Raw genomic sequence first — 27772 nt, forward strand, 5'->3', positions numbered from 1 at the left:
CAGGAAAAGGGAAGCACCTGCAGGGAGAGGACAGAATGGTGCTAAATAGGTTTGGAAGGTAGTAAATCGGGTTATTGGGTTGTTTTTATTTTGATTATATATTTTGCTTTTTCATTTTGTTCTGTGAACTACCCTGAGACCTCTGGGTATAGGGCGGTATATAAATTCAATATAATGATGATGATGATGATGATGATGATGATGATGATGATGATATAATTGCAAATTTAAACATAGGAGTTTAGGGGTGTGAGGTTCCTGCCCCACTAAAATCACTAGTTTCTACTCCGCCAAATTTAAACTCTCAAGACCTTTGGCAGGTCCTTAATGCAGACCCTCTGTGCCTGTGGAGACGATTGGCTGCAATCGCAGCGGATTGGACTACATGGCCTTTGGGTTCCCCTCCATCCCAGCAATTCTTCAACGCCACTGGTGCATTCTAGCTCCTCTCCGGTGACACCCAGGTAAGGTGCAGGGGAAAAAGACCTGCCTGAGCCGGCCGGCATTGAAAGCAGAGCTGTCTTGCTCATTTTTTATTTTATTTTTATTTCCTTTATTTTGTTCTTCCTGTGTTTGAAATCCGTACCTACCCCCCCAAAAACCCCACCCCAATCCCTCTCTTTCTCTCTCTCTCTTGCTGTCTTTGTGTTCCATTCCGTGGTCCTCATCGTTCTGTTTGTTCCCCAGTGACTCTGCACATTAAAGAACTCCTGGAAAGGAACAATAAGAAGTCGTCCAAATTGAGAAAGAAACCCAAGCCCTATATGGAGGAACGCCATGGTAGGGTGCGTGTGCTCCCGGAGCACCTCCCTCTCTCCTTTAGACGTAGACGCCAACTCCGCAGCCTTCTCTCTCCTCCAGCTTCCTCGCCTCCACTCGGCTCCCCCCTGATAACATCGCCTTCACGCTTCTCCCCTCTCTGACACCCTTTCTAACCTGGGAGCCCCTCTCTCTTTCTCTCTTAGCAGCTTTGTGAGCTTGGGGTCAACCGCTGCCCATCGTGCTTCTTTTCCCAGCAGGTGCCGATTTCGGTTCGACCTCCTGAGTCGGGCGGCCGCCGCTCGAGGCTCGGCGCTTGGGGTGGGCGCAGCGGCTCCGCATCACGCCGGCGCAGAGGGGACCCCGAAAAGGGGTCGCCCGCTGGCTCTGTAGCTCATCTCCGGCCGGTCACCCAGGCAGGGCTTGTTTGCATGTCACACGGCGGCGTTGCACTCGGATACCGCGCCGTATCTGACCACAAAACCCAGGTGGCTGTTGTGCACAAGTTCTGCGGGTTCTGTGGACTTGAATGGTTGCAGCTGCGAGAAATATTATTATCCCCGATGATGATGATGATGATGATAATAATAATAATGATAATAATAATAATAATAATAATAATAATAATAATAATAATGACAATGACAATTATCTTAGCCTGTGATCCTTCATTGCAGGGTGTTAGACTTGATAATAATAATAATAAGAGCCAGGGCTTTTTCGGCTGCGGCTCCAACCTGGTGGAACGCTCTGTCACAAGAGACAAGGGCCCTCCAGGACTTGACATCTTTCCGCAGGGCCTGCAAGACAGAGCTGTTCCACCAGGCCTTTGGTTGGGGCGCAGCCTGACTCCCGCCTTTGGCAATCTTTACAATACTTTAGTTTATGGTTGCCATCAATTTTGATTTTAATTAATTCTTTGATGTTTTTATAATGTTGCACTATTTTAGTGTTGTTAGCCACCCTGAGCCCGGCTTCGGCTGGGGAGGGCGGGATATAAATAAAATTAATAATAATAATAATAATAATAATAATAATAATAATAATAATAATAATAATTTATTATTTGTACCCCGCCCATCTGGCTGGGTTTCCCCAGCCACTCTGGGCGGCTTCCAACAAAGATGAAAAATACACTAAAATGTCACATATTAAAAACTTCCCTGAACAGGGCTGCCTTCAGATGTCTTCTGAATGTCAGGTAGTTGTTTATCGCTTTGACATCTGATGGGAGGGCGTTCCACAGGGTGGGTGCCACCACCGAGAAGGCCCTCTGCCTGGTTCCCTGTAACTTGGCCTCTCACAGTGAGGGAACCGCCAGAAGGCCCTCGGAGCTGGACCTCAGGGTCCGGGCAGAACGATGGGGGAGGAGACGCTACTTCAGATATACTGGACTGAGGCCGTTTAGGGCTTTCAAGGTCAGCACCAACACTTTGAATTGTGCTCGGAAACGTACTGGAAGCCAATGTAGGTCTTTCAAGACCGGTGTTATATGGTCTCGGCGGCCGCTCCCAGTCACCAGTCTAGCTGCCGCATTCTTGATGACCCCTTTTTTTGCTGGCAGCGGGGGTGTGTGTGTTCCCTCCAACTCTACAGTTTTACTGTGGTACTGTGGGATCCGTTCCGGAGGCCCATCCGTAACGTGAAAAGCTCTCAACTCGGAAGCGCCGCGTCTGCAAAGGGACGTGGCACGATTTGGCGCTTCTGTGCATGCCATAGCTGTCAACGTTTCCCCCTTTTTAAGGGAAATTCCCTTATTCCGAATAGGATTCCTCGCAAGAAAAGGGGAAAGTTGACAGCTATGATACATGCGCGAGCGGCAAAACCTGGAAGTAACCCATTCCGGTACTTCCAGGTTGTTGAGGGACGCAAGACGAAAACACGCAACCTGAAGCGGACGTAACATGAGGTATGACTGTATGATTCTGTGACCTTTGGTGCCCAAAGCGCTTTGTGGGTTTGGCCCAGCAATCCTTACGACGTCCCTGTACGGTAGTGCAGCGGCGACATCCATCCATTGTGGACAGGAGCAGAGACAGTGCATGTTAAAGTTGGCTGATGGATCCATGGCAGAGGTGAGGTTTTTAGGAGAGAACATCTACCTTACCGCTTGGTGATGGAGCTAATTCTGCGCGCAGAATTTCCCTAGGTTCATTCTAGCTTACCGAAGGACCCAGGAAATTCAAAAGCAGCCGATGATGTCGGAATCCACTCCTCTGCTACTCCTGGATATTTTATTTTTTTTTAATGATATTTATTAAGGTTTCAAAAAGGGTTACAAAAATAAGAAAAAGGAAAAAAAGAAAGGAAAAGAAAAAACACAAAATACAGAAAAATAAAAACATTTAAAAACAAATCAATCTTTCCATGTCTTGTCTTTCATTTACTTGTTTCCCTGACCTCCTCACACCTCCCTTTTTTGTATTCCAGTTCAGTTAGTTAATTCAGCAAATCCTTTCCCTCTTTGTTTTTATCCTAATCCTTTAACTTAATATATTATAACTTTGGATCCTCACCTGTTAACAAACCATTTTTACATACTCCTTTGTAACAGTGCTGCTAAAACCACTTAACTTCATTCTGACATCATTCTAACATTCATTAATTTTGCAGTATTTCTGTAAATACTCTTTAAATTTCTTCCAATCTTCTTCCACCGACTCTTCTCCCTGGTCTCGGATTCTGCCAGTCATTTCCGCCAGTTCCATGTAGTCCATCACCTTCGTCTGCCCTCTGCTACTCCTGGATAGCTCAGTTGGTAAGAACATGGTGCTGATAACGCCAAGGTTGCCGGTTCAGTCCCCGTCTGGGGCAGCTGCATAGTTCGGCATCGCAGGGGGGTTGAGATAGATGACCCTTCAGGGTCCCTTCCAACTCTACTGTCCTATGATTCAGCCGCTGAATGTGGAAGGTGATGTTCTCTGCTTCTCATGGCTAGCAGTCCTGCTCATCCGTCGGTTGGTTGATTGGTGTGTGTTTCTCTTGAACTTTCTCAGGTGGGATCCATCTGAGCATCCAGTGGAGGTGAGTTCCACAGGTAGATAATGTGGTAAAGGGCCGTAGCTGAGCAGCGGCAGGAGGGTGGGGACATAGCTCAGTGTTAGAAACTGTACCTTTGAGTCCTCAATCCTTTATTACTGCGCTTTGCCTCACCTAGGTCGAGCTAGGATTATAATATTTCAGAATTTTTGGGACTTTCTTTGAATTTGGTCATTTAAGGTTTATGATTTCTCTTATTTCCTTCTGAGGAAACTGAATAGTTCAGTGAAACGAGGTTTGTAGCCGGCATCCCGTTAAGGCTTTGTTCAATTCTAGGTTATTCTAATTTCCCCCTTAAACTTTTTGATTAATATTTCTAGTCGATTACTTCTCGTTTCAGGGATTTTCACGGTATTTCATTTGTTTTGTGTAATGTCTCGGTTCCTTGACTGTCTTTTTTCTATTGCACACCATGGTAAGAGCTGTTTGGCGGTGGAATGGGCTCCCTTGGAGGTTTTTAGGCAGAGGTTGGCTGGCCACTTACCAGAGATGCTTTATCTGTGATTCCTGCACTTCAGGGGGTTGGACTAGATGACCCCACGGGGTCCCTTCCAACTCTGCGGCTGCCGTAGAGAAGACCAGGATTCATCAGCCTTAGCCGGTGAATTCCAGCCGCGTCGCCTTGCCTCTAATCTCGCTTCCCTCCCCCTGCACCTGTTTGAACAAGCCTTCCTAATTTATTTAAAGCGTGCGCATTAACCGAAGGAGATTGTGCTGTAATTAACTGGAGCTGGTTAACGGGGAGGCCTGGCTCTTCCTTGCAGGTGTGCATAACCTCATTTATAGAGCCGAGTCTGTGTTTAAAAATATCCGTGTGCTGAATGTCGTGCAGTCGTGGACCGAAGGCTACGTTGGGGATTCTTCTGTTTTTATTTTCTAAAAATGACATCTCTTCGCAGCCCTAGTAAGGAACATTTCCGAGGGTGTTTTCTCGGCGTTGCTTTTTGCCTCTTAATCCCTAGCGTTCAGAACCAAGGCTGGATGGCGGTGCAAAGAGGAGGGGCAGTCGCTTCGCATTTTGCCAAAGCGAACGGTCTGCGAAGAGTTACAGCTGAAGGGGGCTTGTCCCAAGACCCCTTTATAGGGCCGGGGTACCAATCCTAAAATCATTCCATAGGAACACGGGGAGCTGCCTTGTCCTGGATTCTTTAGCTGAGATTTCTGCATTCCCGGGGGTTGGTCTTGATGCTCCTTGGGGGTCCCATCTAGGTCAGCGTTGCCTACCCGCTGTGGGAACCACTGAACTAGATGGATCTTTGGCCTGATCCAGAAGAACTTTTCTGACGTCTAGCCCTAGGGGGTGCACAGGGGTCTTGGAGTCCTCTGAAAGCGTTCCAGGGATCAGAGATTCTTAGAAGACTGGAGTAAATATATGAACTATTTGAAAAGTAATTCTGATGAACAGATGACGCTGGTAGGTAGGACTGCAAGAAGTTTTGTAAGGTGGGTTGTTTGAAATACTGCAAGAAAGACTATGAAAAGAATTATTAGTTAGAGGATAGTTAAATGTAATATAGAAATCAAGAAATGCAGGATAAGTGATAAGGAATGGAAAATCATCAGAGGTGTGGACGGAAGTCAAAAATATTGTATAAGATGATAAGATATGTTGTATGATTGTTGGAACTGATGTGTTAAAAAATGAATAAAAGTGTGTGTGTGTGTGTGTGTGTGTGTGTGTGTGTGTGTATATAGATATATATATATATATATATATATATGCAGGTTTTGGTGTCTTCGGGTGTCTTCCCGTGTAAGAGTTGGGGTGTCTAGGCGACGTTTCGACGAGGTCTCACTCGTCATCTTCAGGCTGGTGCTTTCGGCTTCTTGTTACTGGAACAGAGCAGGATCTCAGTGTTTGAGTTCCTATAAATACTGTTGAGGGGGTGTGGTGTATAGCCTCCAACGTTCTGGGCAGAGAGGAAGTTCCCAGGTTAGGGCACACTAACCTGGGAACTTCCTCTCTGCCCAGAACGTTGGAGGCTATACACCACACCCCCTCAACAGTATTTATAGGAACTCAAACACTGAGATCCTGCTCTGTTCCAGTAACAAGAAGCCGAAAGCACCAGCCTGAAGATGACGAGTGAGACCTCGTCGAAACGTCGCCTAGACACCCCAACTCTTACACGGGAAGACACCCGAAGACACCAAAACCTGCATTCCTGTACCCGTGAAAATCTACGAAAGCAAATATCTCACCTCTACGGGGAGGAAACCTTCCAGCTGACAAGAACCTACGAGAAACTTGAAATCCGAAGAGCCACCATCTTATGTGATCTCTTGTTCCTACGCAACTGCCGAGACAACAACTTAATTCCCACATGCTTCCAACTTAAATTCCACTCTAAAACCCCAGCTACCGAAAGGATCCTGAAACGAACTGAACTATCCCTAATCAGAAACGAAATACATAAGAAAAGATACCTACTAAACCAAACCAACAAAGATCTGCTCACTCTTCACCTCAAACTCTGTAACAAAATCCACCCTGCACTCTGGGACAAATGCAAACAACTAGCCGTCTGGAGAGCTGAAACTGAGACCTCACATAAGACAGACAGACACACCAACAAACTCCACAAACTAGAGAAACGCCAGAAGCCCATCCACCCTCCACAACAACCCATGAAACAAACAGTACATAACATATCAGACAGGATCCTCACCTCAACTGAAACCAAAGTACTCTCCAAAGGTTTCAACTTCGCAGTCGCCCCGAGACGCATCCCCACGGAAAACATCATATGCGGAGTCGAAGCTAGCCTAACCAAAATCAACCCAGATGAAGCCAATAAAATCAGACTTGAAGTCACCAACATCCTCTGCTCCAGCAAACCACCCAGAAGCAATTTACACAAAGAAGAACAGAAAGCACTCACCAACCTGAGGAAAGACAACAACATAATCATTCTCCCAGCAGACAAAGGTAATGCCACTGTTGTGATGAACACATCGGACTACCAAGCAAAACTATCAAATCTACTCCAAGACCCTACCTACCAACCTATAAAAACAGATCCCACCACCTATCTGGAAAAAACCACCAAATCCAAAATAAAAGCCTCTCCTATCAGTGAAGAAATCCAGCTAAGAATCATCCCCAGAGAAAAATCATCCAGATGCCCCAAACTCTACGGTCTCCCCAAGATACACAAAGAAGGAACACCACTCAGACCAATAGTCAGCTCCATAGGCTCACCTCTACAAAATCTCGCTAAATTTCTCGCTAAGCAACTTCAGCCCTATGCAGAATCCATCGCTTCACACGTTACTAACTCCTTCCAGTTCATAGAAACAATAAAGAAGCAAAACCTACATCCCGATGACCTACTTGTGAGCTTCGATGTTGTATCTCTCTTCACACAAGTGCCCATTAATGAAGCCTTGACAGCCATTCAAAACAAATACAATCCCCCCGAATACATCCTGGACCTGACCAACCACTGCCTAACCAACACGTACTTCATCCACAATGGACAAAGATACAAACAGATAGAAGGAGCACCTATGGGATCACCCCTCTCACCGGTCATCGCAAATTTGTACATGGAACACTTTGAAACCAATGCTTTAGACAAGTCAGAACACAAACCCAAACTTTGGCTCAGATATGTTGACGACACCTTTGTAATTTGGCCACACGGGAAAGAAAAACTAGATAACTTCCTCACACATCTCAACAGGCACACTAACCTGGGAACTTCCTCTCTGCCCAGAACGTTGGAGGCTATACACCACACCCCCTCAACAGTATTTATAGGAACTCAAACACTGAGATCCTGCTCTGTTCCAGTAACAAGAAGCCGAAAGCACCAGCCTGAAGATGACGAGTGAGACCTCGTCGAAACGTCGCCTAGACACCCCAACTCTTACACGGGAAGACACCCGAAGACACCAAAACCTGCATTCCTGTACCCGTGAAAATCTACGAAAGCATATATATATATATATATATATATATGTTTTCGTAGATTTTCACGGGTACAGGAATGCAGGTTTTGGTGTCCTCGGGTGTCTTCCCGTGTAAAAGTTGGGGTGTCTAGGCGACGTTTCGACGAGGTCTCACTCGTCATCTTCAGGCTGGTGCTTTCGGCTTCTTGTTACTGGAACAGAGCGGGATCTCAGTGTTTGAGTTCCTATAAATACTGTAGAGGGGTGTGGTGTATTGCCTCAAAAGTTCTGGGCAGAGGGGAAGTTCCCAGGCTAGTGTTCTTTTCTTCTTTTGTTCCTTAATTACTTGAGGGATATCTTGAGTGATTTCTTGAGTGATATTCTGAGTACCACTTAGGTGGGTCATTAGGTGTGGATTAGTTGCTAAAGCCTTCGTGTCTTGACCTCTTGAATTTGTGAAGAGTTTTTCTGGGAAGATGGCTGTACTGCACTTAGTTGTGCTTTGGCTTGGCTTCGTGTATAGGGGCGAGCTGTGGTTTTGTGCCCTGTGCCAGCCAGATCTGTGTAGGGATTGCAGGGGGGTGCAGCATCCGGAGGTGCCACTATGGTTTGGTTACTGGATGGTGTCTGTAATTTATCTGTGGAGAGGGTCTGGGTTTGGGTCTGGTGTGGTTGATTGGTGGTGGCGTTCTGTGTGCCTCTGGATCTGGTGTCGGTTTTTGTGGGGAGGGCTAATTTCCAGATGTCTGGCAGGCGGGACGTGTCGTCACGCTTGTTCATGTTGTGAGGGTGTTTCTCTATCTCGATGGCTTCCATGATTATTCTCTTGTGGTGATGTTCCATGTTAAAGAGCAATTTGGAATCTGCAAAATTAATTTCGTGTCCTGTTTCTTTCATGTGTTGGAAAAGAGAGGAAGATTTTTCTTCTTTTTTGACGGCATTCTTGTGTTCTGCGATACGTGCATTTATTCGTCTGTTTGTTTGTCCAATGTACGTGGCTGGGCAGACTTTGCAGGGTATTTCATAGACCCCTTGGTTTTCCAACTGGATTTTATCTTTGGGGTAAACCAACCACTGCCTAACCAACACGTACTTCATCCACAATGGACAAAGATACAAACAGATAGAAGGAGCACCTATGGGATCACCCCTCTCACCGGTCATCGCAAATCTGTACATGGAACACTTTGAAACCAATGCTTTAGACAAGTCAGAACACAAACCCAAACTTTGGCTCAGATATGTTGACGACACCTTTGTAATTTGGCCACACGGGAAAGAAAAACTAGATAGCTTCCTCACACATCTCAACAGCCTACACCCCAAAATACAATTCACTATGGAAATAGAAGCCAACAACCAGCTTCCCTTCCTTGACGTCCTAATCTACAAAAAACCTGATGGCTCCCTAGGACACACTATCTACCGGAAAAAAACACACACCAACCGCTACTTACATGCTCAATCACACCACCACCCTGCACAAATAAACTCCGTAGCCAAGACCCTCATCTCCAGAACCAAACGCCTGGCTGACAAAGACCACTTGACAACTGAGTTACAGAATCTCTCAAATGTGTTAATCGCCAATGGATACCAGCAAAACAGGGTTAAGAAGCTAATCCAAAAAGAAACACCCCCCAAAAACCAAGACACGGAAGAAAACAATGGCATGGCCCTCCTTCCTTATATCAAGGGCACTACAGATAAAATTAGCAAAATCCTCCATAAACACAATATCAAAACAGCCTTTTGCACCAACCAAAAAATAGCCAATATCCTCAGAAACCCCAAAGATAAAATCCAGTTGGAAAACCAAGGGGTCTATGAAATACCCTGCAAAGTCTGCCCAGCCACGTACATTGGACAAACAAACAGACGAATAAATGCACGTATCGCAGAACACAAGAATGCCGTCAAAAAAGAAGAAAAATCTTCCTCTCTTTTCCAACACATGAAAGAAACAGGACACGAAATTAATTTTGCAGATTCCAAATTGCTCTTTAACATGGAACATCACCACAAGAGAATAATCATGGAAGCCATCGAGATAGAGAAACACCCTCACAACATGAACAAGCGTGACGACACGTCCCGCCTGCCAGACATCTGGAAATTAGCCCTCCCCACAAAAACCGACACCAGATCCAGAGGCACACAGAACGCCACCACCAATCAACCACACCAGACCCAAACCCAGACCCTCTCCACAGATAAATTACAGACACCATCCAGTAACCAAACCATAGTGGCACCTCCGGATGCTGCACCCCCCTGCAATCCCTACACAGATCTGGCTGGCACAGGGCACAAAACCACAGCTCGCCCCTATACACGAAGCCAAGCCAAAGCACAACTAAGTGCAGTACAGCCATCTTCCCAGAAAAACTCTTCACAAATTCAAGAGGTCAAGACACGAAGGCTTTAGCAACTAATCCACACCTAATGACCCACCTAAGTGGTACTCAGAATATCACTCAAGAAATCACTCAAGATATCCCTCAAGTAATTAAGGAACAAAAGAAGAAAAGAACACTAGCCTGGGAACTTCCCCTCTGCCCAGAACTTTTGAGGCAATACACCACACCCCTCTACAGTATTTATAGGAACTCAAACACTGAGATCCCGCTCTGTTCCAGTAACAAGAAGCCGAAAGCACCAGCCTGAAGATGACGAGTGAGACCTCGTCGAAACGTCGCCTAGACACCCCAACTTTTACACGGGAAGACACCCGAGGACACCAAAACCTGCATATATATATATATATATATATATGAGAAAGCGTTCCAAAGCAATGCTGACAGCAGGATTCTCATTCCTCTGTTTTTCCCTCTCTTCTGCTCTGATGTCATAACCGTTAGGCAGAAAGTTGACCCGCCGTCGTTCCTGGCTATTTTTGGACCTGTCCCCCTCAACAGTATTCAGCAGATATTTCGGACCACGTTGTCTTGGAGTTGGAGCGGAGAGAAGTGTTGCTCTTGCTTCCAGCTCAGCCCATTAAAAGTCGGATGGTTTTATTGCTAGCAGGTTTGCAGCCCGTCCTGAGCATTGCAACAGCTTCAGTTTCCTGCCCAGAGAGACCACCTCTCGGGGAATCGGTTGCACCATTCGCAGGAACATAAAAGCCTGCTCCCCAGAGACCCTGAAAGGAGAAACTCTCCGCTCTCTGGCTCGATCAAAGAGGGCTGAAAAGGAGTTTTTGTTTGGGTTTCCAGACCTGGTTTTGCCTGTGGGTGGAAGCTTGGAACAGGAGACGTTCCCACTCTTTCATTTTTTGAAAAAGGAAAAAGGCCAGCCTGTTGGAGATCAGTAACCTTACCCTTCGTTTTTTCACGTGGGAGGGCATTCCGGAGTAATAGTTTCATGTGCAAAGACCCAAAAGCTGCAGCGTAAGCAGAGGCAGAAGTCTGTCCTGAGCACAAGAATCATAGAATCATAGAGTTGGAAGAGACCCCAAGGGCCATCGAGTCCAACCCCCTGCCAAGCAGGAAACACCATCAGAGCACTCCTGACATATGGTTGTCAAGCCTCTGCTTAAAGACCTTCAAAGAAGGAGACTCCACCACACTCCTTGGCAGCAAATTCCACTGTCAAACAGCTCTTACTGTCAGGAAGTTCTTCCTAATGTTTAGGTAGAATCTTCTTTCTTGTAGTTTGGATCCATTGCTCCGTGTACGCTTCTCTGGAGCAGCAGAAAACAACTTTTCTTCCTTCTCTATGTGACATCCTTTTCTATATTTGAACATGGCTCTCATATCACCCCTTAACCTCCTCTTCTCCAGGCTAAACATGCCCAGCTCCCTTAGCCGTTCCTCATAAGGCATCGTTTCCAGGCCTTTGACCATTTTGGTTGCCCTCCTCTGGACACGTTCCAGTTTGTCAGTGTCCTTCTTGAACTGTGGTGCCCAGAACTGGACACAGTACTCTGGACACAGAACTTCTCCTCCAAGTCGGCTTCCTTGTCCTGCTCCCATAAGCCCCACCCCGTGCCCCCCAACAAGCGCGTCCCTGCTCCCCATAAGTCATAACATTCTGGGCAGAGGTCATGGTTTAAGCCTGTGGTTCCCAAATCTTTTTCGGGCCACTGTCTCCTTGGTTCCATAAACACATTCCCAGTGCCCCCTACTCTCTAAAGAGGGGAGCGGGAGGTGCTGTGGTCTAAACCACCGAGCCTCTTGGGCTTGCCGATCAGAAGGTTGGCGGTTCGGATCCCCGCGACTGGCTTCCATTGCTCTGTCCCAGCTCCTGCCAACCTAGCAGTTCGAAAACATGCCAGTGCAAGTAGATAAATAGGTACCGCTCTGGGAACCACTGGGTTAAGCCCTAACCTGGAGTGGGAGAACCTCAGGGCCAGGTGTGGCCCTCCAAACCTCTCTATCTGGCCCTTGGGACTCTCCTCAGGCCATGCCAACTCTTTGTGACCCCCTGGACCAGAGCACGCCAGGCACTCCTGTCTTCCATTGCCTCCCGCAGTTTAGTCAAACTCATGCTGGTAGCTTTGAGAACACTGTCCAACCATCTTGTCCTCTGCCATCCCCTTCTCCTTGCGCCCTCCATCTTTCCCAACATCAGGGTCTTTTCCAGGGAGTCTTCTCTTCTCATGAGGTGGCCAAAGTCTTGGAGCCTCAGCTTCAGGATCTGTCTTTCCAGTGAGCACTCAGGGCTGATTTCCTTAGGAATGGATCGGTTTGATCTTCTTGCAGTCCATGGGACTCTCAAGAGTCTCCTCCAACACTCCTTCATGGCCGTGGCAAAGGGGCTTGAATAACTCAGAGAAGCTATGAGCTATGCCGTGCAGGGCCACCCAAGATGGACAGGTCATAGTGGAGAGTTTTGACCAAACGTGATCCACCTGGAGCAGGAACCGGCAAGCCACTCCAGTATCCCTGCCAAGAAAACTCCATGGACAAAGGCAACAGGCATATAAAAGAATAGAATAGGACTGGGCAAATTCATGGAGGAGGAGAGGGCTCTCAATGGCCGGTAGCCGTAATACCTGTGCTCTGCCTTTGCGGATTGAGGCAGCAGTGTTCCTGAATACAGCTAAAAAAGCCAATGCAATTCTGGGCTGCATCAATAGGAGTATAGCATCTAGATCAAGGGAAGTAATAGTGCCACTGTATTCTGCTCTGGTCAGACCTCACCTGGAGTACTGTGTCCAGTTCTGGGCACCACAGTTCAAGAAGGACACTGACAAACTGGAACGTGTCCAGAGGAGGGCAACCAAAATGGTCAAAGGCCTGGAAACGATGCCTTATGAGGAATGGCTAAGGGAGCTGGGCATGTTTAGCCTGGAGAAGAGGAAGTTAAGGGGTGATATGATAGCCATGTTCAAATATATAAAAGGATGTCACATAGAGGAGGGAGAAAGGTTGTTTTCTGCTGCTCCAGAGAAGCGGACACGGAGCAATGGATCCAAACTACAAGAAAGAAGATTCCACCTAAACATTAGGAAGAACTTCCTGACAGTAAGAGCTGTTTGACAGTGGACTTTGCTGCCAAGGAGTGTGGTGGAGTCTCCTACTTTGGAGGTCTTTAAGCAGAGGCTTGACAACCATATGTCAGGAGTGCTCTGATGGTGTTTCCTGCTTGGCAGGGGGTTGGACTCGATGGCCCTTGGGGTCTCTTCCAACTCTAGGATTCTATGCTTCTAATACCAGGAGGGGAGACTGCTCCTGTGTTCGAATCCTGCTCCTGCGTTTCCCTTTGGTCGGCCACTGTGAGAACAGGATGCTGGCTTCGATGGGCCCCTGGCCTGATCCAGCCATCTCTCCTTATGTCCTTACTGCTTTTGCATCTTGACATCCTCCCGGTGAGCATCTTCTTCTTTCCAAAGCCACCGGAAACATCTCTGTTGTGCTCCTGCTGCTGTTAGTCGCTGTGCATTGCTCCGGAAGTCCTTTACTGGAGATCCTAGCTAGACTGAGCACCGGGGACCCTTGTCCTCTTCCTTTCTGGCAGATCTGGATCTTGCCTCTTCCTCAGCCCCTGGGCACATCAATGTGTCAGCGTCGCCCAGAGATCCCAAGAAGCAGAGGAAGACAAGCGGAACAAACAAGGCTTTGCCAAGACAGCCGGCACTGGGGGAGCTGACCCCTTCCGACCCTGCTCACAAGGAGACCTCCCTGGCGAGCTCCAGATTTGTTTTGTCTGTGGGGAAGATGTCTGGAGAAAGAACTGTCCCGGATTTTCAAACGCCCAAGGAATTTAATGTGGTTCAGAGCAGGCGAGGTCTCTTTCTGCATTGCTTTTCCAGAGCAGTGGTAGATCTGAGGCTAGGGATGGACAGAATCTGTATTCTCTCCTGCATGGAACGGACGTCCTGATGAGAGCACAGGGTTCGGGATATGGGGTGAGATGGGCTTTATTGTATCCTGGTCTGAAGGTGCACAGGGTTTAATGTACCCTATTTATGGGACCGCCTCTCCTGGACTGCCCTGCAGAGGACCTTAAGGTCCATAGTTTAGAGGTCCCGGGCCCTAAGGAAGTCAGATTATCCTCCACCAGGGCCAGGGCCTTTCCAGTGATGGCTCCGACCTGGTGGAATGCTCTGTCCCATGAGACCAGGGCCCTGCAGGATTTAACCTCCTTCCGTTGGGCCTGTAAGACAGAGCTCTTCTCCCTGGCTTTCAATTTGAACTTGGCCTGATCTTTTATTCCCCTTCCTTCCCTCCCCCTCCCCTTTTAGGAAGATCACCCACTCTGAGACCCCACAGCTAATTCTTCCCTGGTCTCCTCGCTGGCCTAAATAGGACTAATTTAGCCGGCTAGCCCTGGTGATCATCCAATGTTTATTGGATGGATTTCCCCCCTAAATTGATTTTTGATTTGATTGTTATTCACGTTTTATACCGTATTTTATGCTGGTTTTTTTGTAGTATCAATTAAGTGTTTTAAATTTGTTGTTAGCCGCCCTGAGCCCGGTTTTCTGAACCGGGAAGGGCAGGGTATAAATAAAAAAATATTATTATTTATTATTAAACTTAGCTCAGTAGCTAATACGGCAGCTGCTGCAAGTCTGCAGAACTGACAGTGGCGATAATCTGCCCCGGCGAGCAGTGTGTGTTAAACTGTGGAACTCCCTCCCACAGGTGATGGTCAGAAACTTGTACAGCTTTAAAAGAGAATTGGACAAATTCACAGAGATGGAGGAGAGGACTATTGATGGCACCTGTAGCAATGCCAGTGCTGCCGATCGAAGCGGAAATTAAGAGCCCCGGCCTTGCCCAAGGCTTCCCTCGCCCTTTGTCATCTTGCTTCAGATCTCAGCTGTGCCTTCGCCCCCATGAGAAAATTGATGTGTGGCTGCTTTGCAGATATTTGCCTCTCTCTCTTTCTGCCCACCCGCCCTGCCCTCGCCTTTCCAGCTCTCCTAGTTGCATCCTAAAGGGAAAGGAACCGTGACCTTGGCTGTTGAGGTAGGGAAAAGAGACACAAGAGTGCTATGCTGGTTGGATTTGACTATCCCAAAAGATCCGCTGTCTCTCTGCATTTTCCCACACCCCAGGAAGTCCACAGAGATCGCTTTGTACAGCTGCCCTGCTGAGGTGGAAGAGCTGTCCTGGGGACTAATCCTCCGAGTGGGACTTAAGTGGAGCCCCAAAGCTTCCATGGTAGCTTCCCCCTTTGTTTTTAAAAGGACCCACCCCATCCTGACCATTTGGAACCCTGACCACTAGGTCCAGTCGCCAATGGCTCTGGGGTTGCGGCGCTCATCTTGCTTTATTGGCCAAGGGAGCCGGTGTACAGCTTCCGGGTCATGTGGCCAGCATGACTAAGCCGCTTCTGGCGAACCGGAGCAGAGCAAGGAAACGCCATTTACCTTCCCACCAGAGAGGTACCTATTTATCTACTTGCACTTGGACGTGCTTTCGAACTGCTAGGTTGGCAGGAGCAGGGACTGAGCAATGGGAGCTCACCCCATCACAGGGATTCGAACAGAAATCGTGCTCCAGCGGCGCAGCAGCAGCAGGAGGCCCCATTAGCTAAAGTGGTGCTTCAGGTTAAGAACAGTTTCAGGTTAAGAACGGACCTCTGGAACGAATTAAGTACTTAACCTGAGGTACCACTGTACATTATTTACACAATGAGCCCCACGTGATTGGCTATTTCCGAGATTCACCTGTAGGCCAATCAGATTGCGGATTCACTTCCATCTGGAGCTGGATTAGGTGGCTCCTGCGGACCAATCAGACTGCTGCATTCTGAATCCTATTGTTCTAGGACCAATCAGACTGCAGCATTCTGAATCCTATTCAACTCAGTATATAACAGGGTGGCTAGCAGGTTAGGAGATGGGGCCAGTGCACTTGGCCACGTGACTTCTGGGAGTCAAAGGTCCCTGCCTGTTAGCTGCTGCTGCCGCCACACGGCATTTCTGCTGCCCAAGATGCTCCTCTGTGAGCAAGGCTGTGTCTGTAATTGGATTACCAGTCCCAGGGGGACTGTGTGGCCAGCATATTAATAGCCACCCTTTCAGGAAGATCAGAGCTCTTGGTCACATGCTCACAGCCCTCCAGGGTGACTTGAAGGTCACTCTGTGGATGAATTTTCTCTCGTGCGGGATTTGGCCATCTGAAATCCGTACAGGAATCTAGCCACAATGCTTTCCACATGCTGGGTTTGTGACCTTCCAGGAAACGACATTCCCAAGGCAGCTTCTGGGCCTTGTTGGTTTGCAAGAATTTGGATAACCTGTTCCGATGATTGCATAATTAGGTATCAGAGAATACAGAGCCCTCTTGCATTATTTAAGGTTTCTCCACCATGAACTTATTGGGACGCGGGTGGCGCTGTGGGTTAAACCACAGAGCCTAGGACTTACCGATCAGAAGGTTGGTGGTTCGAATCCCCGCAATGGGGTGAGCTCCCGTTGCTCGGTCCCTGCTCTTGCCAAACTAGCAGTTCAAAAGCATGTCAAAGTGCAAGTAGATAAATAGGTACCTCTCTGGCGGGAAGGTAAACGGCGTTTCCGTGCGCTGCTCTGGTTCACCAGAAGCGGCTTAGTCATGCTGGCCACATGACCCGGAAGCTGTACGCCGGCTCCCTTGGCCAATAAAGCGAGATGAGCGCTGCAACCCCAGAGTCGGCCACGACTGGACCTAATGGTCAGGGGTCCCTTTACCTTTACCTTACCACCATGAACTTAAACCAATGTGTTTAATATTCCCAAAGGTTCTTGGGAATGATAAGGAGCTGGCGCTTTGAAATGAAGGCACAAAACTGCCTTCTTTGTGGAGGGGTATAAACTTACTGCTTTATTGAATTTTCATAGCAGGTAGTACAGGAAAAAAACCAAACTCCAAAGAAATATGTAGCACAAATAAGTATGCAGGTTCCCTCCCTGGTTGCTCGCTTGTATTTTGGTTAAATTAGCATTAAGAACGGAAATCCGTCTCATACTATTGGGGCAGTCAACTCACTCACACAATGACAATCACACAGCGCTTGCCATTCACAGCAACTGTCATTTGGACGCATACTGCCTCCAGCAGTTCCCTCCTGTAGGTGCCTTGATAGAGTTCCGCTTTTGCACGATTGGTAATTGGGCAGTTGTTAGCAAATTACTTCATCATAATTGGGGTCAAATACCATAGCGTTAACACTTCAAATAAAATCCCTTTGCATTTACACAAAAAATGAGCAGGTTGCGGGATCTTTTCCAATCCTTTTCTGACATTTGCATTGCTGCTACCACTCCCGATTTGGTCATATAAGTCGTCTTATTATCACATCGTTTCTTCAGTATTACCCGGTATATCTGCAGAACTACTCCTCTTTTCGCTGGGGGAGCCTAGGATGTTGTTATCGCAACGCACCATTTTTCTTCATTAGGCATTGTGTTTAGTAATAGTAATAGTAATAGTAATAGTAATAGTAATAGTAATTTATTATTTGTACCCCACCCATCTGGATGGGTTTCCCCAGCCACTCTGGGCAGCTTCCAACAAAGATTAAAAATACATTAAAATGTCACACATTAAAAACTTCCCTGAACAGGGCTACCTTCAGATGTCTTCTAAATGTCAGGTAGTTGTTTGACATCTGATGGGAGGGCGTTCCAGAGGGCGGGTGCCACTACCGAGAAGGCCCTCTGCCTGGTTCCCTGTAGCTTTGCTTCTTGCAATGAGGGAACCGCCAGAAGGCCCTTGGAGCTGGACCTCAGTGTTTGCAAGTGTTCCAGCTGTGGTCGAGGGGCTTCAGGCGGTGATGGCTGTAGCCGTGTGGCCTGGGGCTGATGGGAGTCTAGAACATCTGGAGAACATCTGGAAAGGTAGCCTGTCCAGTGGTAGCTAATTAAGGTTACAGGTTTATAAGGTGTTTCTAAAGATCTGTCTTAATCCAAGGCAGAGATGAGTTGAAAGGAAAGTAAGTGTGCACTGTAAGGTTGAGTGCAATAAGAGCCAGTGATTTTCCTGGTGAGGTTTGCGTATAATCTCAGGGTCGTGGGTCCCACATTGGGTGTTGCAGGAGTTGGACTGAATATCACAGTACTGGAGTACTGTGTCCAGTTCTGGGCACCACAGTTCAAGAAGGACACTGACAAACTGGAACGTGTCCAGAGGAGGGCAACCAAAATGGTCAAAGGCCTGGAAACGATGCCTTATGAGGAACGGCTAAGGGAGCTGGGCATGTTTAGCCTGGAGAAGAGGAGGTTAAGGGGTGATATGATAGCCATGTTCAAATATATAAAAGGATATCACATAGAGGAGGGCGAAAGGTTGTTTTCTGCTGCTCCAGAGAAGCGGACACGGAGCAATGGATTCAAACTACAAGAAAGAAGATTCCACCTAAACATTAGGAAGAACTTCCTGACAGTAAGAGCTGTTTGACAGTGGAATTTGCTGCCAAGGAGTGTGGTGGAGTCTCCTACTTTGGAGGTCTCTAAGCAGAGGCTTGACAACCATATGTCAGGAGTGCTCTGATGGTGTTTCCTGCTTGGCAGGGGGTTGGACTCGAAGGCCCTTGTGGTCTCTTCCAACTCTATGATTCTATGATCCCTTATGCTTCCTTCCCAACTCTACAACTGCAATTCTACGACTTTACTCTCTCCCTTAAGTGTAGTGGCTTTTTGTGAAGGTGCAGAGGGCGATCTGCAATGGATGCTTTAGTTGCGGTACCTGCATGGTTAATGGGCAAAATTAGGCTGTAACTTTTATTGGTTACAGCATGTGAGTAGTATTGGCTTAGGCATTGGATGAAACAGCAATACAAGACTCCACGGGAGTCATATCCAGTGGGAGGAGCTTGTTGATGCAAATACAGTGATACCTCTGGATGCGAACAGGATCCGTTCCAGAGTCCCGTTCGCATCTTGAAGTAAACGTAAGACGCGACTGCACGTCTGCACGTGCGCAGGCTGTGTTTCGCCGCTTCCGCGCATGCGCGCGACGTCATTTTGAGCGCATTGGCAAGCGGTGAAACCTGGAAGTAACACGCTCCATTACCTCCGGGTCGCCGTGGAGCGCAACCCGAAAATATTCACCCTGAAGCTACTTCAACCCGAGGTATGACTGTACAACTGGGAGCTGCCCCATGACGTCACCGGGGGTCGTGCCATGGCCCTAGCCACCAGCAGGGCATCGGACAGGATCCACGACCGCTGGATTCCTTTAATGGAATACCCAAAAGAGGAGGGGTAGATGATGGCCCATACCCAATCCTCCAACACAGCACACATATTCCAGTGCCTAACCGCCAATACCAGAAAGTTGTGCTGAGTTGCTAGGAGGTAGGTGGAAAACCCAAGAGGCTGGTGCCAGTTTGCCAAATGGATAAAGAAGTCCTACCAGGCCCCTTGGGCAACCAAGGCGACCAACCGAAGTCCATAGCAAGGTCAAGATGCAAAAAGAAGCTGACTTAAGAGGGATGGAGGGCGGGAGATCTGAAGAAAGCAGGAACAGACTGGGAGCTGAGCGCTGCCGCGGCCGTTTAAATGCAGCTAGCCCCGCCCACCAGGTGGCCCTATTGGTCGGCCGGAAGGCTTGGCCGCGGCCACAGAAGCAATCAGGAGCAGGGAGCTGAACACGCCTCCCTGCCGCTGCGGGAAGCTGCTCCCGCTCACAACCCCTGCCCTCTGGGAGGAGGAGAGGCCATGTCAAGGCGGGTTTGGTAATAATAATAATAATAATAATAATAATAATAATAATAATAATTTATTATTTGTACCCTGCCCATCTGGCTGGGTTTCCCCAGCCACACTGGGCGGCTTCCACAAAGACCAAAAATACACTAATATGTCACACATTAAAAACTTCCCTGAACAGGGCTGCCTTAAGATGTCTTCTGAATGTCAGGTAGTTGTTTATCTCTTTGACATCTGATGGGAGGGCGTTCTACAGGGCGGGAGCCACCACTGAGAAGGCCCTCTGCCTGGTTCCCTGTAGCTTGGCTTATCGTAGTGAGGGAACGGCCAGAAGACCCTCGGTGCTGGACCTCAGTGTCTGGGCAGAATGATGGAGGTGGAGACGCTCCTTCAGGTCTACTGGGCCGAGGCTGTTTAGGGCTTTAAAGGCCAGCACCAACACTTTGAATTGTGTCTGGAAACGTACTGGGAGCCAAACATACTGGTAGCGGCGCTGGAGGGATGGGAGGGTGTCAAGTGGCTTCGAGGGAGACAGCGAGTCCTGCAGGAGTCCGGATGCCATTGCATGTCGCTCGCACGCGGTTCTTGCCGAGCTCACGGCCGGAGCAAGGGGTTCGCCGGAGGACTTGCTCTGCCAAGGTCCGTCTCGGGTCGCCGTGGCCAGAAATGAGCTTCTCGAAGGAAGGGTGAGAGGGGCTGGTTGGAAAAGGCTGCTCTGATGGCTTCTCTTGAGGACGCTGCTGGGGTTTCTCCTGTCCGGGTCTCTTTCTTGTTGGGGTGGCCTTGTGGGTTGTCCTGGCTCTGACTGGCTGCTTTCTTTCTCTCTCTCTCCTCTCTTCTAGGGGTGGCAATAAGCACTTACGCCAAGTACTGTTACAGCAAGCTCCAGAAAGCAGCATTGACGGGCGCCAAAAAGGTACTGCCATCCTCTCCTTTCTGTCTAGTTTTTGGGTGTGGATTTCATAGAATCATAGAGTTGGAAGAGACCACAAGGGCCATCGAGTCCAACACCCTGCCAATAGATTTGATCTACCGATCTGTGAAATTTTGTTAGAGTATAAAGAAGAATACAAAGCTTATTATCAAATATCTTTCCCCCTCAAACTAAAACATTAATCTATGTTAATTAATGCTTGGCAGGGGGTTGGACTCGATGGCCCTTGTGGTCTCTTCCAACTATGATTCTATGATTCTATGATCTCTTATCAAAAGAAAGAGATTAAGAAAGAAAAAAGAAAATAATAATAATAATAATAATAATAATAATAATAATAATAATAATAATAATTCTTTAAAAAAGGAAAATAAGGTACTTCTGCTTCTCTCTCTGCTAGTTATATATATAAAGTAATTGTCCAGTAGCACCTTAAGTAAAGGACTTCTGACCATTAGGTCCAGTCGTGGCCGACTCTGGGGTTGCAGCGCTCATCTCGCTTTATTGGCCGAGGGAGCCAGCGTACAGCTTCCGGGTCTTGTGGCCAGCATGACTAAGCCGCTTCTGGCGAACCAGAGCAGTGCACAGAAACGCCGTTTACCTTCCCACCAGAGTGGTACCTATTTATCTACTTGCACTTTGACGTGCTTTCGAACTGCTAGGTTGTCAGGAGCTGGGACCGAGCAACGGGAGCTCACCCCGTCACAGGGATTTGAACCGCTGACCTTCTGATCAGCAAGTCCTAGGCTCTGTGGTTTAACCCACAGCACCAGTAGCACCTTAAGAGATCAACTAAGTTTGTTCTGGGTATAAGCTTTCGTGTGCTTGCACAGTTCTTCAGAAGATGATGATGATGATGATGATGACATAAGACGAGCCTGCTGAATCAGGCCAGCGGCCCATCTAGTCCAGTCTCTTGTCCTCACTGTAGTCCACAAGCAGGATCAAGAGCATTGCTGCCTCCAACTGGGGAATCAGAGCATAGCCATTGTGGCTAGCAGCCATTCATAGCGCTGTCACCCACTCGCTTGATTAGGAAGACTGGCGAACTAATATCAGTATACTGGAAGAAGCAAAGATTACCAGTGCCGAAGCAATGATTCTTCAACATCAGCTTCGTTGGACTGGTCATGTTGTGCGGATGCCTGAGGATCCCAAGCAACTACTCTATTCCAAACTTAAAAATGGAAAGTGTAATGCTGGTGGTCAACAAAAGTGGTTCAAAGACTCTCTCAAGGCAAATCTAAACAAATGTAGTACAGTGGTGCCCCGCAAGACGAATGCCTCGCAAGACGGAAAACTCGCTAGACGAAAGAGTTTTCCGTTTTGGAGGTGCTTCGCAAAACGAATCTCCTATGGGCTTGCTTCACAAGACGACAATGTCTTGCGAGTTCCTGCGGGGTTTTTTCCCTTTCCCCACCTTTTTCTAAGCCGCTAAGCCGCTTATCAGCTGATCCAATCAGCAGATAAGCTGCTAAAAGCCGCTAATAGCGCTAATCCGCTAATCCTTCAATGGGCATGCTTCGCAAGACGAAAAAACCGCTAGACGAAGAGAATCACAGAACGGATTATTTTCGTCTTGCGAGGCACCACTGTATAAACACCGACAACTGGGAAACACTGGCCTGCGAGCGCTCCAGTTGGAGAACAGCCTTTACCAAAGGTGCCATGGGCTTTGAAGACACTCGAACTCAGGACGCAGGGGAGAAATGTGCTAACAGGAAGGCACGCTTGGCAAATCCACACCGTGATCAACTCCCACCCGGAAAACTATGTCCCCATTGTGGAAGGATGTGTGGATCCAGAATTGGCCTCCACAGTCACGGTAAAGGGACCCCTGACCATTAGGACCAGTCGTGGCCGACTCTGGGGTTGTGGCGCTCATCTCGCTTTACTGGCCGAGGGAGCCGGTGTACAGCTTCCGGGTCATGTGGCCAGCATGACTAAGCCGCTTCTGGCAAACCAGAGCAGCGCATGGAAACACTGTTTACCTTCTCGCCGGAGCGGTAGAAATAAAAAAGATAATAATAGTAATGAAAATAAGGTACTTCTGCTTCTCTGTCTGCCAATTATATATATAAAGTAATTGTCCAGTAGCACCTTAAAGGTAAAGGTACCCCTGACCATTAGGTCCAACTCTGGGGTTGCAGCGCTCATCTCGCTTTACTGGCCGAGGGAGCCGGCATACAGCTTCTGGGTCATGTGGCCAGCATGACTAAGCTGCTTCTGGCAAACCAGAGCAGCGCACGGAAACGCTGGTACCTATTTATCTACATGCACTTTGACGTGCTTTCGAACTGCTAGGTTGGCCGGAGCAGGGACCGAGCAATGGGAGCTCAACCCGTCACGGGGATTCGAACCGCCTACCTTCTGATCGGCAAGTCCTAGGCTCTGTGGTTTAACCCACAGCGCCACCCACATACCTGTTACTTACGGACTCACTGTTAAAACCGTGTTTATGGAAGAAAATCTTACTTGGCTATGAGGGATTGCCAAAGAAAGAAAGAAAGAAAGAAAGAAAGAAAGAAAGAAAGAAAGAAAGAAAGAAAGAAAGAAAGAATAGCGGTGTCGTCCTCTTCACTCCATGGTGTTGGAGAGGACGGAGAAGGGGCTTCTGAGCTCCTGTCCCATCACATCTAGAGATGGGAGGAAGGGCTTGAAGGTCTCCTTCTGCAGACCAGGCAGGGTTCTTCTCCCACCTCCCGGAATAGGAAGAAGCGCTGAGACGTTGGCATTCTGGCTTCCTGCATCCTGCCATTTTAAGAAAGGGCTCCTTTCATAGCAGGAGAATACCCAGATCTAGCCAGCCTGAGGCTCCTTTGTGGGGGAGAGACCCACAAAGAGGTGGAACCACAAAGAGAGCCTTTCACGGGGAAGCTCCCCCCGCTGACCTTTCCGCTTGAGCCTGAGTCAAGGAAGGAGAGAAGCCGCTTAAAGGGGCAGCGGGTGAGGAGGAGACGCCGGAAGGTTGGCCCAGCCTTGAAGATCTGGGTCAGCACTGTGGGGCTACATCCGGACTGGCCTTGTTTCCCTGGAGCTGTTCTAGATCCAGCAGGTTCTTCTCAAGTTCTTACAGGTAGTACTACTCTTGCACAGCTCCCGTTTGTAGCTCTAGAGAACGCCATGCTTGATTACTCCCTAAGTTAATGAGTGGAAAGTGCAATTGCCCCCGCATGTTCCTTTGCAGGGGTTCAACACAGGCATATGTGTGTGTTTGTACACACACACACACACACACACATATATATATACACACACACACATACACACTAGGGTTGAGCGATATCTGGTTTTCAACATTGTGATATATCACCCACTAAGCATCACGATATATCACAATGACTGAAACAGAAATGGCGGTAGGGGGAGGAATTGGCTGGCTTCATAGTTTTCCCCGCATTGTGTTTTTTTGCATATCACACAGAAATACACATCATGATTTGTGATACACTGCCAGGCCAAAAAATTATGAAACAGGTATCACGGTTTTGGACTTCAAACCAGTTTTGGATGATATATATCGCCCAGCCCGAAGACACGCTTCTTTTTCAAGTTGCTTCCTTAGTTAGTTAGATTTCCCCCCGACTTTTTAGAATTTGCAGGTTTTTAAAAACTCCGAAACAGGTTGAACTGCAGTGAAGAATATTGCATCGTCAGAAAGCTCACATCTGAACCCACGTGTATGTCCAGCACTCAGGCCTTTCCCAGCACACGCTACTAACAGGTTTAGGGGATTTTGCTCACGTTATTAACATGCATTTGTCATGAATATGTGTTTGCCTTTAACCTTATGCCACTCCCAACCATAGCTGTCAAGGTCAAAAGGGAAAAGTTGACAGCTGTGCCCCCAACCCAAGTCCTCCCACAAGAGGAATAAAGGAAAGTTGGCATATTGCAAGAAATGAAAGTGACAGAATACAGTGGTACCTCGGGTTACATACGCTTCAAGTTATATACGCTTCAGGTTACGGACTCTGCTAACCCAGAAATAGTACCTCGGGTTAAGAACTTTGCTTCAGGATGAGAACAGAAATCGTGCTCCGGCGGCAGCGGGAGGCCCCGTTAGCTAAAGTGGTGCTTCAGGTTAAGAACAGTTTCAGGTTAAGAACAGACCTCCGGAACGAATCACTGTATTTTTTGCTCTATAAGACCCACCAGACCATAAGACTCACGTAGTTTTTGGAAGAGGAAAACAAGAAAAAAAATATTCTGAATTCCAGAAGCCAGGACTCCCACTGCCCTAAGCCAGAAGCTGCGCTGCAATCCCGCTGGCTGTCCTGGCTTCTGGCTTAGCCATGCGCAGCCCCTCCCCGGCAATGGGAGCCTTCATCCCCTGGCCGGGAAAGGCTGCACTCGGCTAAGGCTCCCCCAAGAGCTGTGCTCCCTTTAAAGAGCGCACAGAGTGTGTGCGTGGCTCTTTAAAGGGAGCGCTGACAGAGCCTCCCACCTGCATTCGCTCCATAAGACGCACACACATTTCCCCTTACTTTTTAGGAGGGGAAAAGTATGTCTTACAGAGTGAAAAATACAGTGGTACCCCGCAAGACGAATGCCTCGCAAGACAGAAAACCCGCTAGACGAAAGAGTTTTCCGTTTTGGAGGTGCTTCGCAAAACGAATCTCCTATGGGCTTGCTTCGCAAGACGACAATGTCTTGCGAGTTCCTGCTGGTTTTTTCCCCTCTCCCCCCTTTTTCTAAGCCGCTTATCAGCTGATCCGATCAGCAGATAAGCCGCTAACAGCGCTAATCCGCTAATCCGTCAATGGGCTTGCTTCGCAAGACGAAAAAACCGCTAGACGAAGAGAATCACAGAACGGATTCTTTTCGTCTTGCGAGGCACCACTATACAGTAAGTTCTTAACCCGAAGTACCACTGTATAGAGGTGCTGCTCCCACAGTATCCATACCTTGACATGAAGAGTAAAAGAAGGATCCCTGTCCAGGTCGCCTTACCCATAGAGGCTAGTGGTGCGGGGCGCCAGGGCGTCAAGTTCTGGAGGGCGCCAGGGAAGAGGCGGAGGCTGGGCATCAGCTCGCCACCCTTGCCCGCCTCTGCCATGCCACGTCGAAGCAGCGCTGTGCCGCGCCTGGAGCCTCCGTCTGCCATGGCCACCGCAGCACGAAGCGTCCAGCTGAGCCAGAAGGCGCCGCACCCAGCCTCTGCCTCTTCCCCACCGGAGGAGCCCCCTTCCAGCCACTGCCCGCCACCTCCAGCCCCACCAGCAGCGCCGTCCTCCCTAAAAAACTCTGGGAAACGGGGAGCGCCGGAGGGAGCTTTGTACCACAGCGCTGGATATGTTTAAGACGGCCCTGTCCCTGTCAAAAGACTGAAGAGAGAGGGGGAGTGTGACATTTGCCACTGAGCCATACTAAAAGGAAAGCAAGAAAGGGATGGGTTTATGTGTCCTGAAGAAAAGCTGAGTGTGGTAGTAGTAGTAGTAGTAGTAGTAGTAGTAGTAATAATTATAATTATAATTATTTATACCCCACCCATCTGGCTGGGTTTCCCCAGCCACTCTGAGCGGCTTCCAACACAATATTAAAATGCAGTAATGCATCAAACATTAAATGCTTCCCTAAATAGGGCTGCCTTCAGATGTCATCTAAAAATCTGGTAGTTATTCTCTTTGACATCTGGTGGGAGGGCGTTCCACAGGGCGGGTGCCACCACCGAGAAAGGCTGGTCCTCAAGAACATAGATTGAAAAGGGAGTCCACGGTGAAGCTTTGAGAGCGAACCAACCATTGAAAAGTCAGGGTTTAAGTACAGTGCTGTTTTGAGCCAATATTAGGAGATCAAGAAATCTTCCAGGACACGTTCAGGATAAGGATCAAGAAAGCTCACTGATGGGGGGGGTGCATTTTATATCAAGGTTTGCCAGCTTTTACTCAGGCCTTGATCTACAGGAAAATAAAGTTTTGGGAAAGTTCAGATTGGCACGGCGCCAGGGACTTTCCTTCTCGCCTCGTCCGTTTGAGCTGCTCAGTCTCAAGACATTCTGAGCCACACCTGCAGCTTTCGGGCCTCTTGAACCGCACCTGTTGAACAACGGCACGCTCGCAGGGGGTTGGACTAAATGATCCTCAGGGTCCCTTCCAACTCTACAGTTCTATGATGAATGTTTCTATGATGAATGTTTCGTTTACGACAGGCGCCCGCAAGAGGGTCTGCAAGGAACTTCCGGCCCCTTCCTTGCCACAGCTGTTCCGCGCTCCCGGTTTGCTAAGCCCCTTGCAAGGGGCGGCAGAGCAGACGATGATGACTCACTTGATCTTCCGCTTTCATTAGGACAAATGGCTGCGGTTCTTGTTTTTCCGCACGTTGGCAAGGCGGCCGGTGGGGGAAGATGGGGGGGGGAGAGAAGGAGAGAATGTAGTCTGGAAAGACTCGGGAGACATCTGGAGAAAAGAGGAGAGCGAGATGGATCACGTTCGTTCAGGCCCAGGAGAAGGAACCGCTCTCAATGGCAGCTGGGTAGGGGCCTGTTCCGGATTCAGGGCTGTGAAGTCCGAGTGTCCACAGAATCTACTTTTATTTTATCGCATTTGCATCCCACTTTTTCTTCCACTCCAGGCGGCGTGCATGGTTCTTTCCCTCTCCGTGTTACCTTCACAACAACCTTGGGAGGTAGCTTAGGCAGAGAGACTGTGGCTGGCCCAAGCGTCACTCAGTTTCGTGGCTGGAGGGGGGGAATTTGAACCCTGGTCACTCAGGTCCTAGTACGGTGCTCTAGGCCACAACTAGCTCCCCAGATGGGTCACAGTGAACAAGACGGATACAGTGGCAGGATAGACACCAACCTTTTCGGCCATTAGTACTAGACGATAAACCTAGACAGCATCTTATAAAGCAGAGACATCACCTTGCCAACAAAGGTCCGTATAGTTAAAGCTATGGTTTTCCCAGTAGTGATGTATGGAAGTGAGAGCTGGACCATAAAGAAGGCTGATCGCCGAAGAATGGATGCTTTTGAATTCTGGTGCTGGAGGAGACTCTTGAGAGTCCCATGGACTGCAAGAAGATCCAACCTCTCCATTCTGAAGGAAATCAGCCCTGAGTGC

The 27772-nt window shown here is 48.4% G+C and overlaps 1 protein-coding gene across 3 annotated transcripts in view; it reads left to right on the top strand.

Annotated features, from left to right (window-relative positions):
- Positions 1 to 27772, top strand: part of ARHGAP39 (Rho GTPase activating protein 39) — a 199107-nt gene that overhangs the window by 155795 nt on the left and 15540 nt on the right. For 2 of the 3 annotated variants that reach the window (XM_083516611.1, XM_083516610.1), the window contains exons 6-7: positions 688 to 780; positions 20620 to 20693. In XM_083516611.1, the coding sequence (XP_083372737.1) occupies positions 688 to 780; positions 20620 to 20693 (167 nt within the window). The remainder of the gene's footprint in view (positions 1 to 687; positions 781 to 20619; positions 20694 to 27772) is intronic. The other variant, XM_083516612.1, reaches the window with a different exon arrangement.

Source organism: Podarcis liolepis, assembly GCF_965112155.1.
Source record: "Podarcis liolepis genome assembly, chromosome: 8".
In the NCBI taxonomy this organism is placed as follows: Eukaryota; Metazoa; Chordata; class Lepidosauria; order Squamata; family Lacertidae; genus Podarcis; species Podarcis liolepis.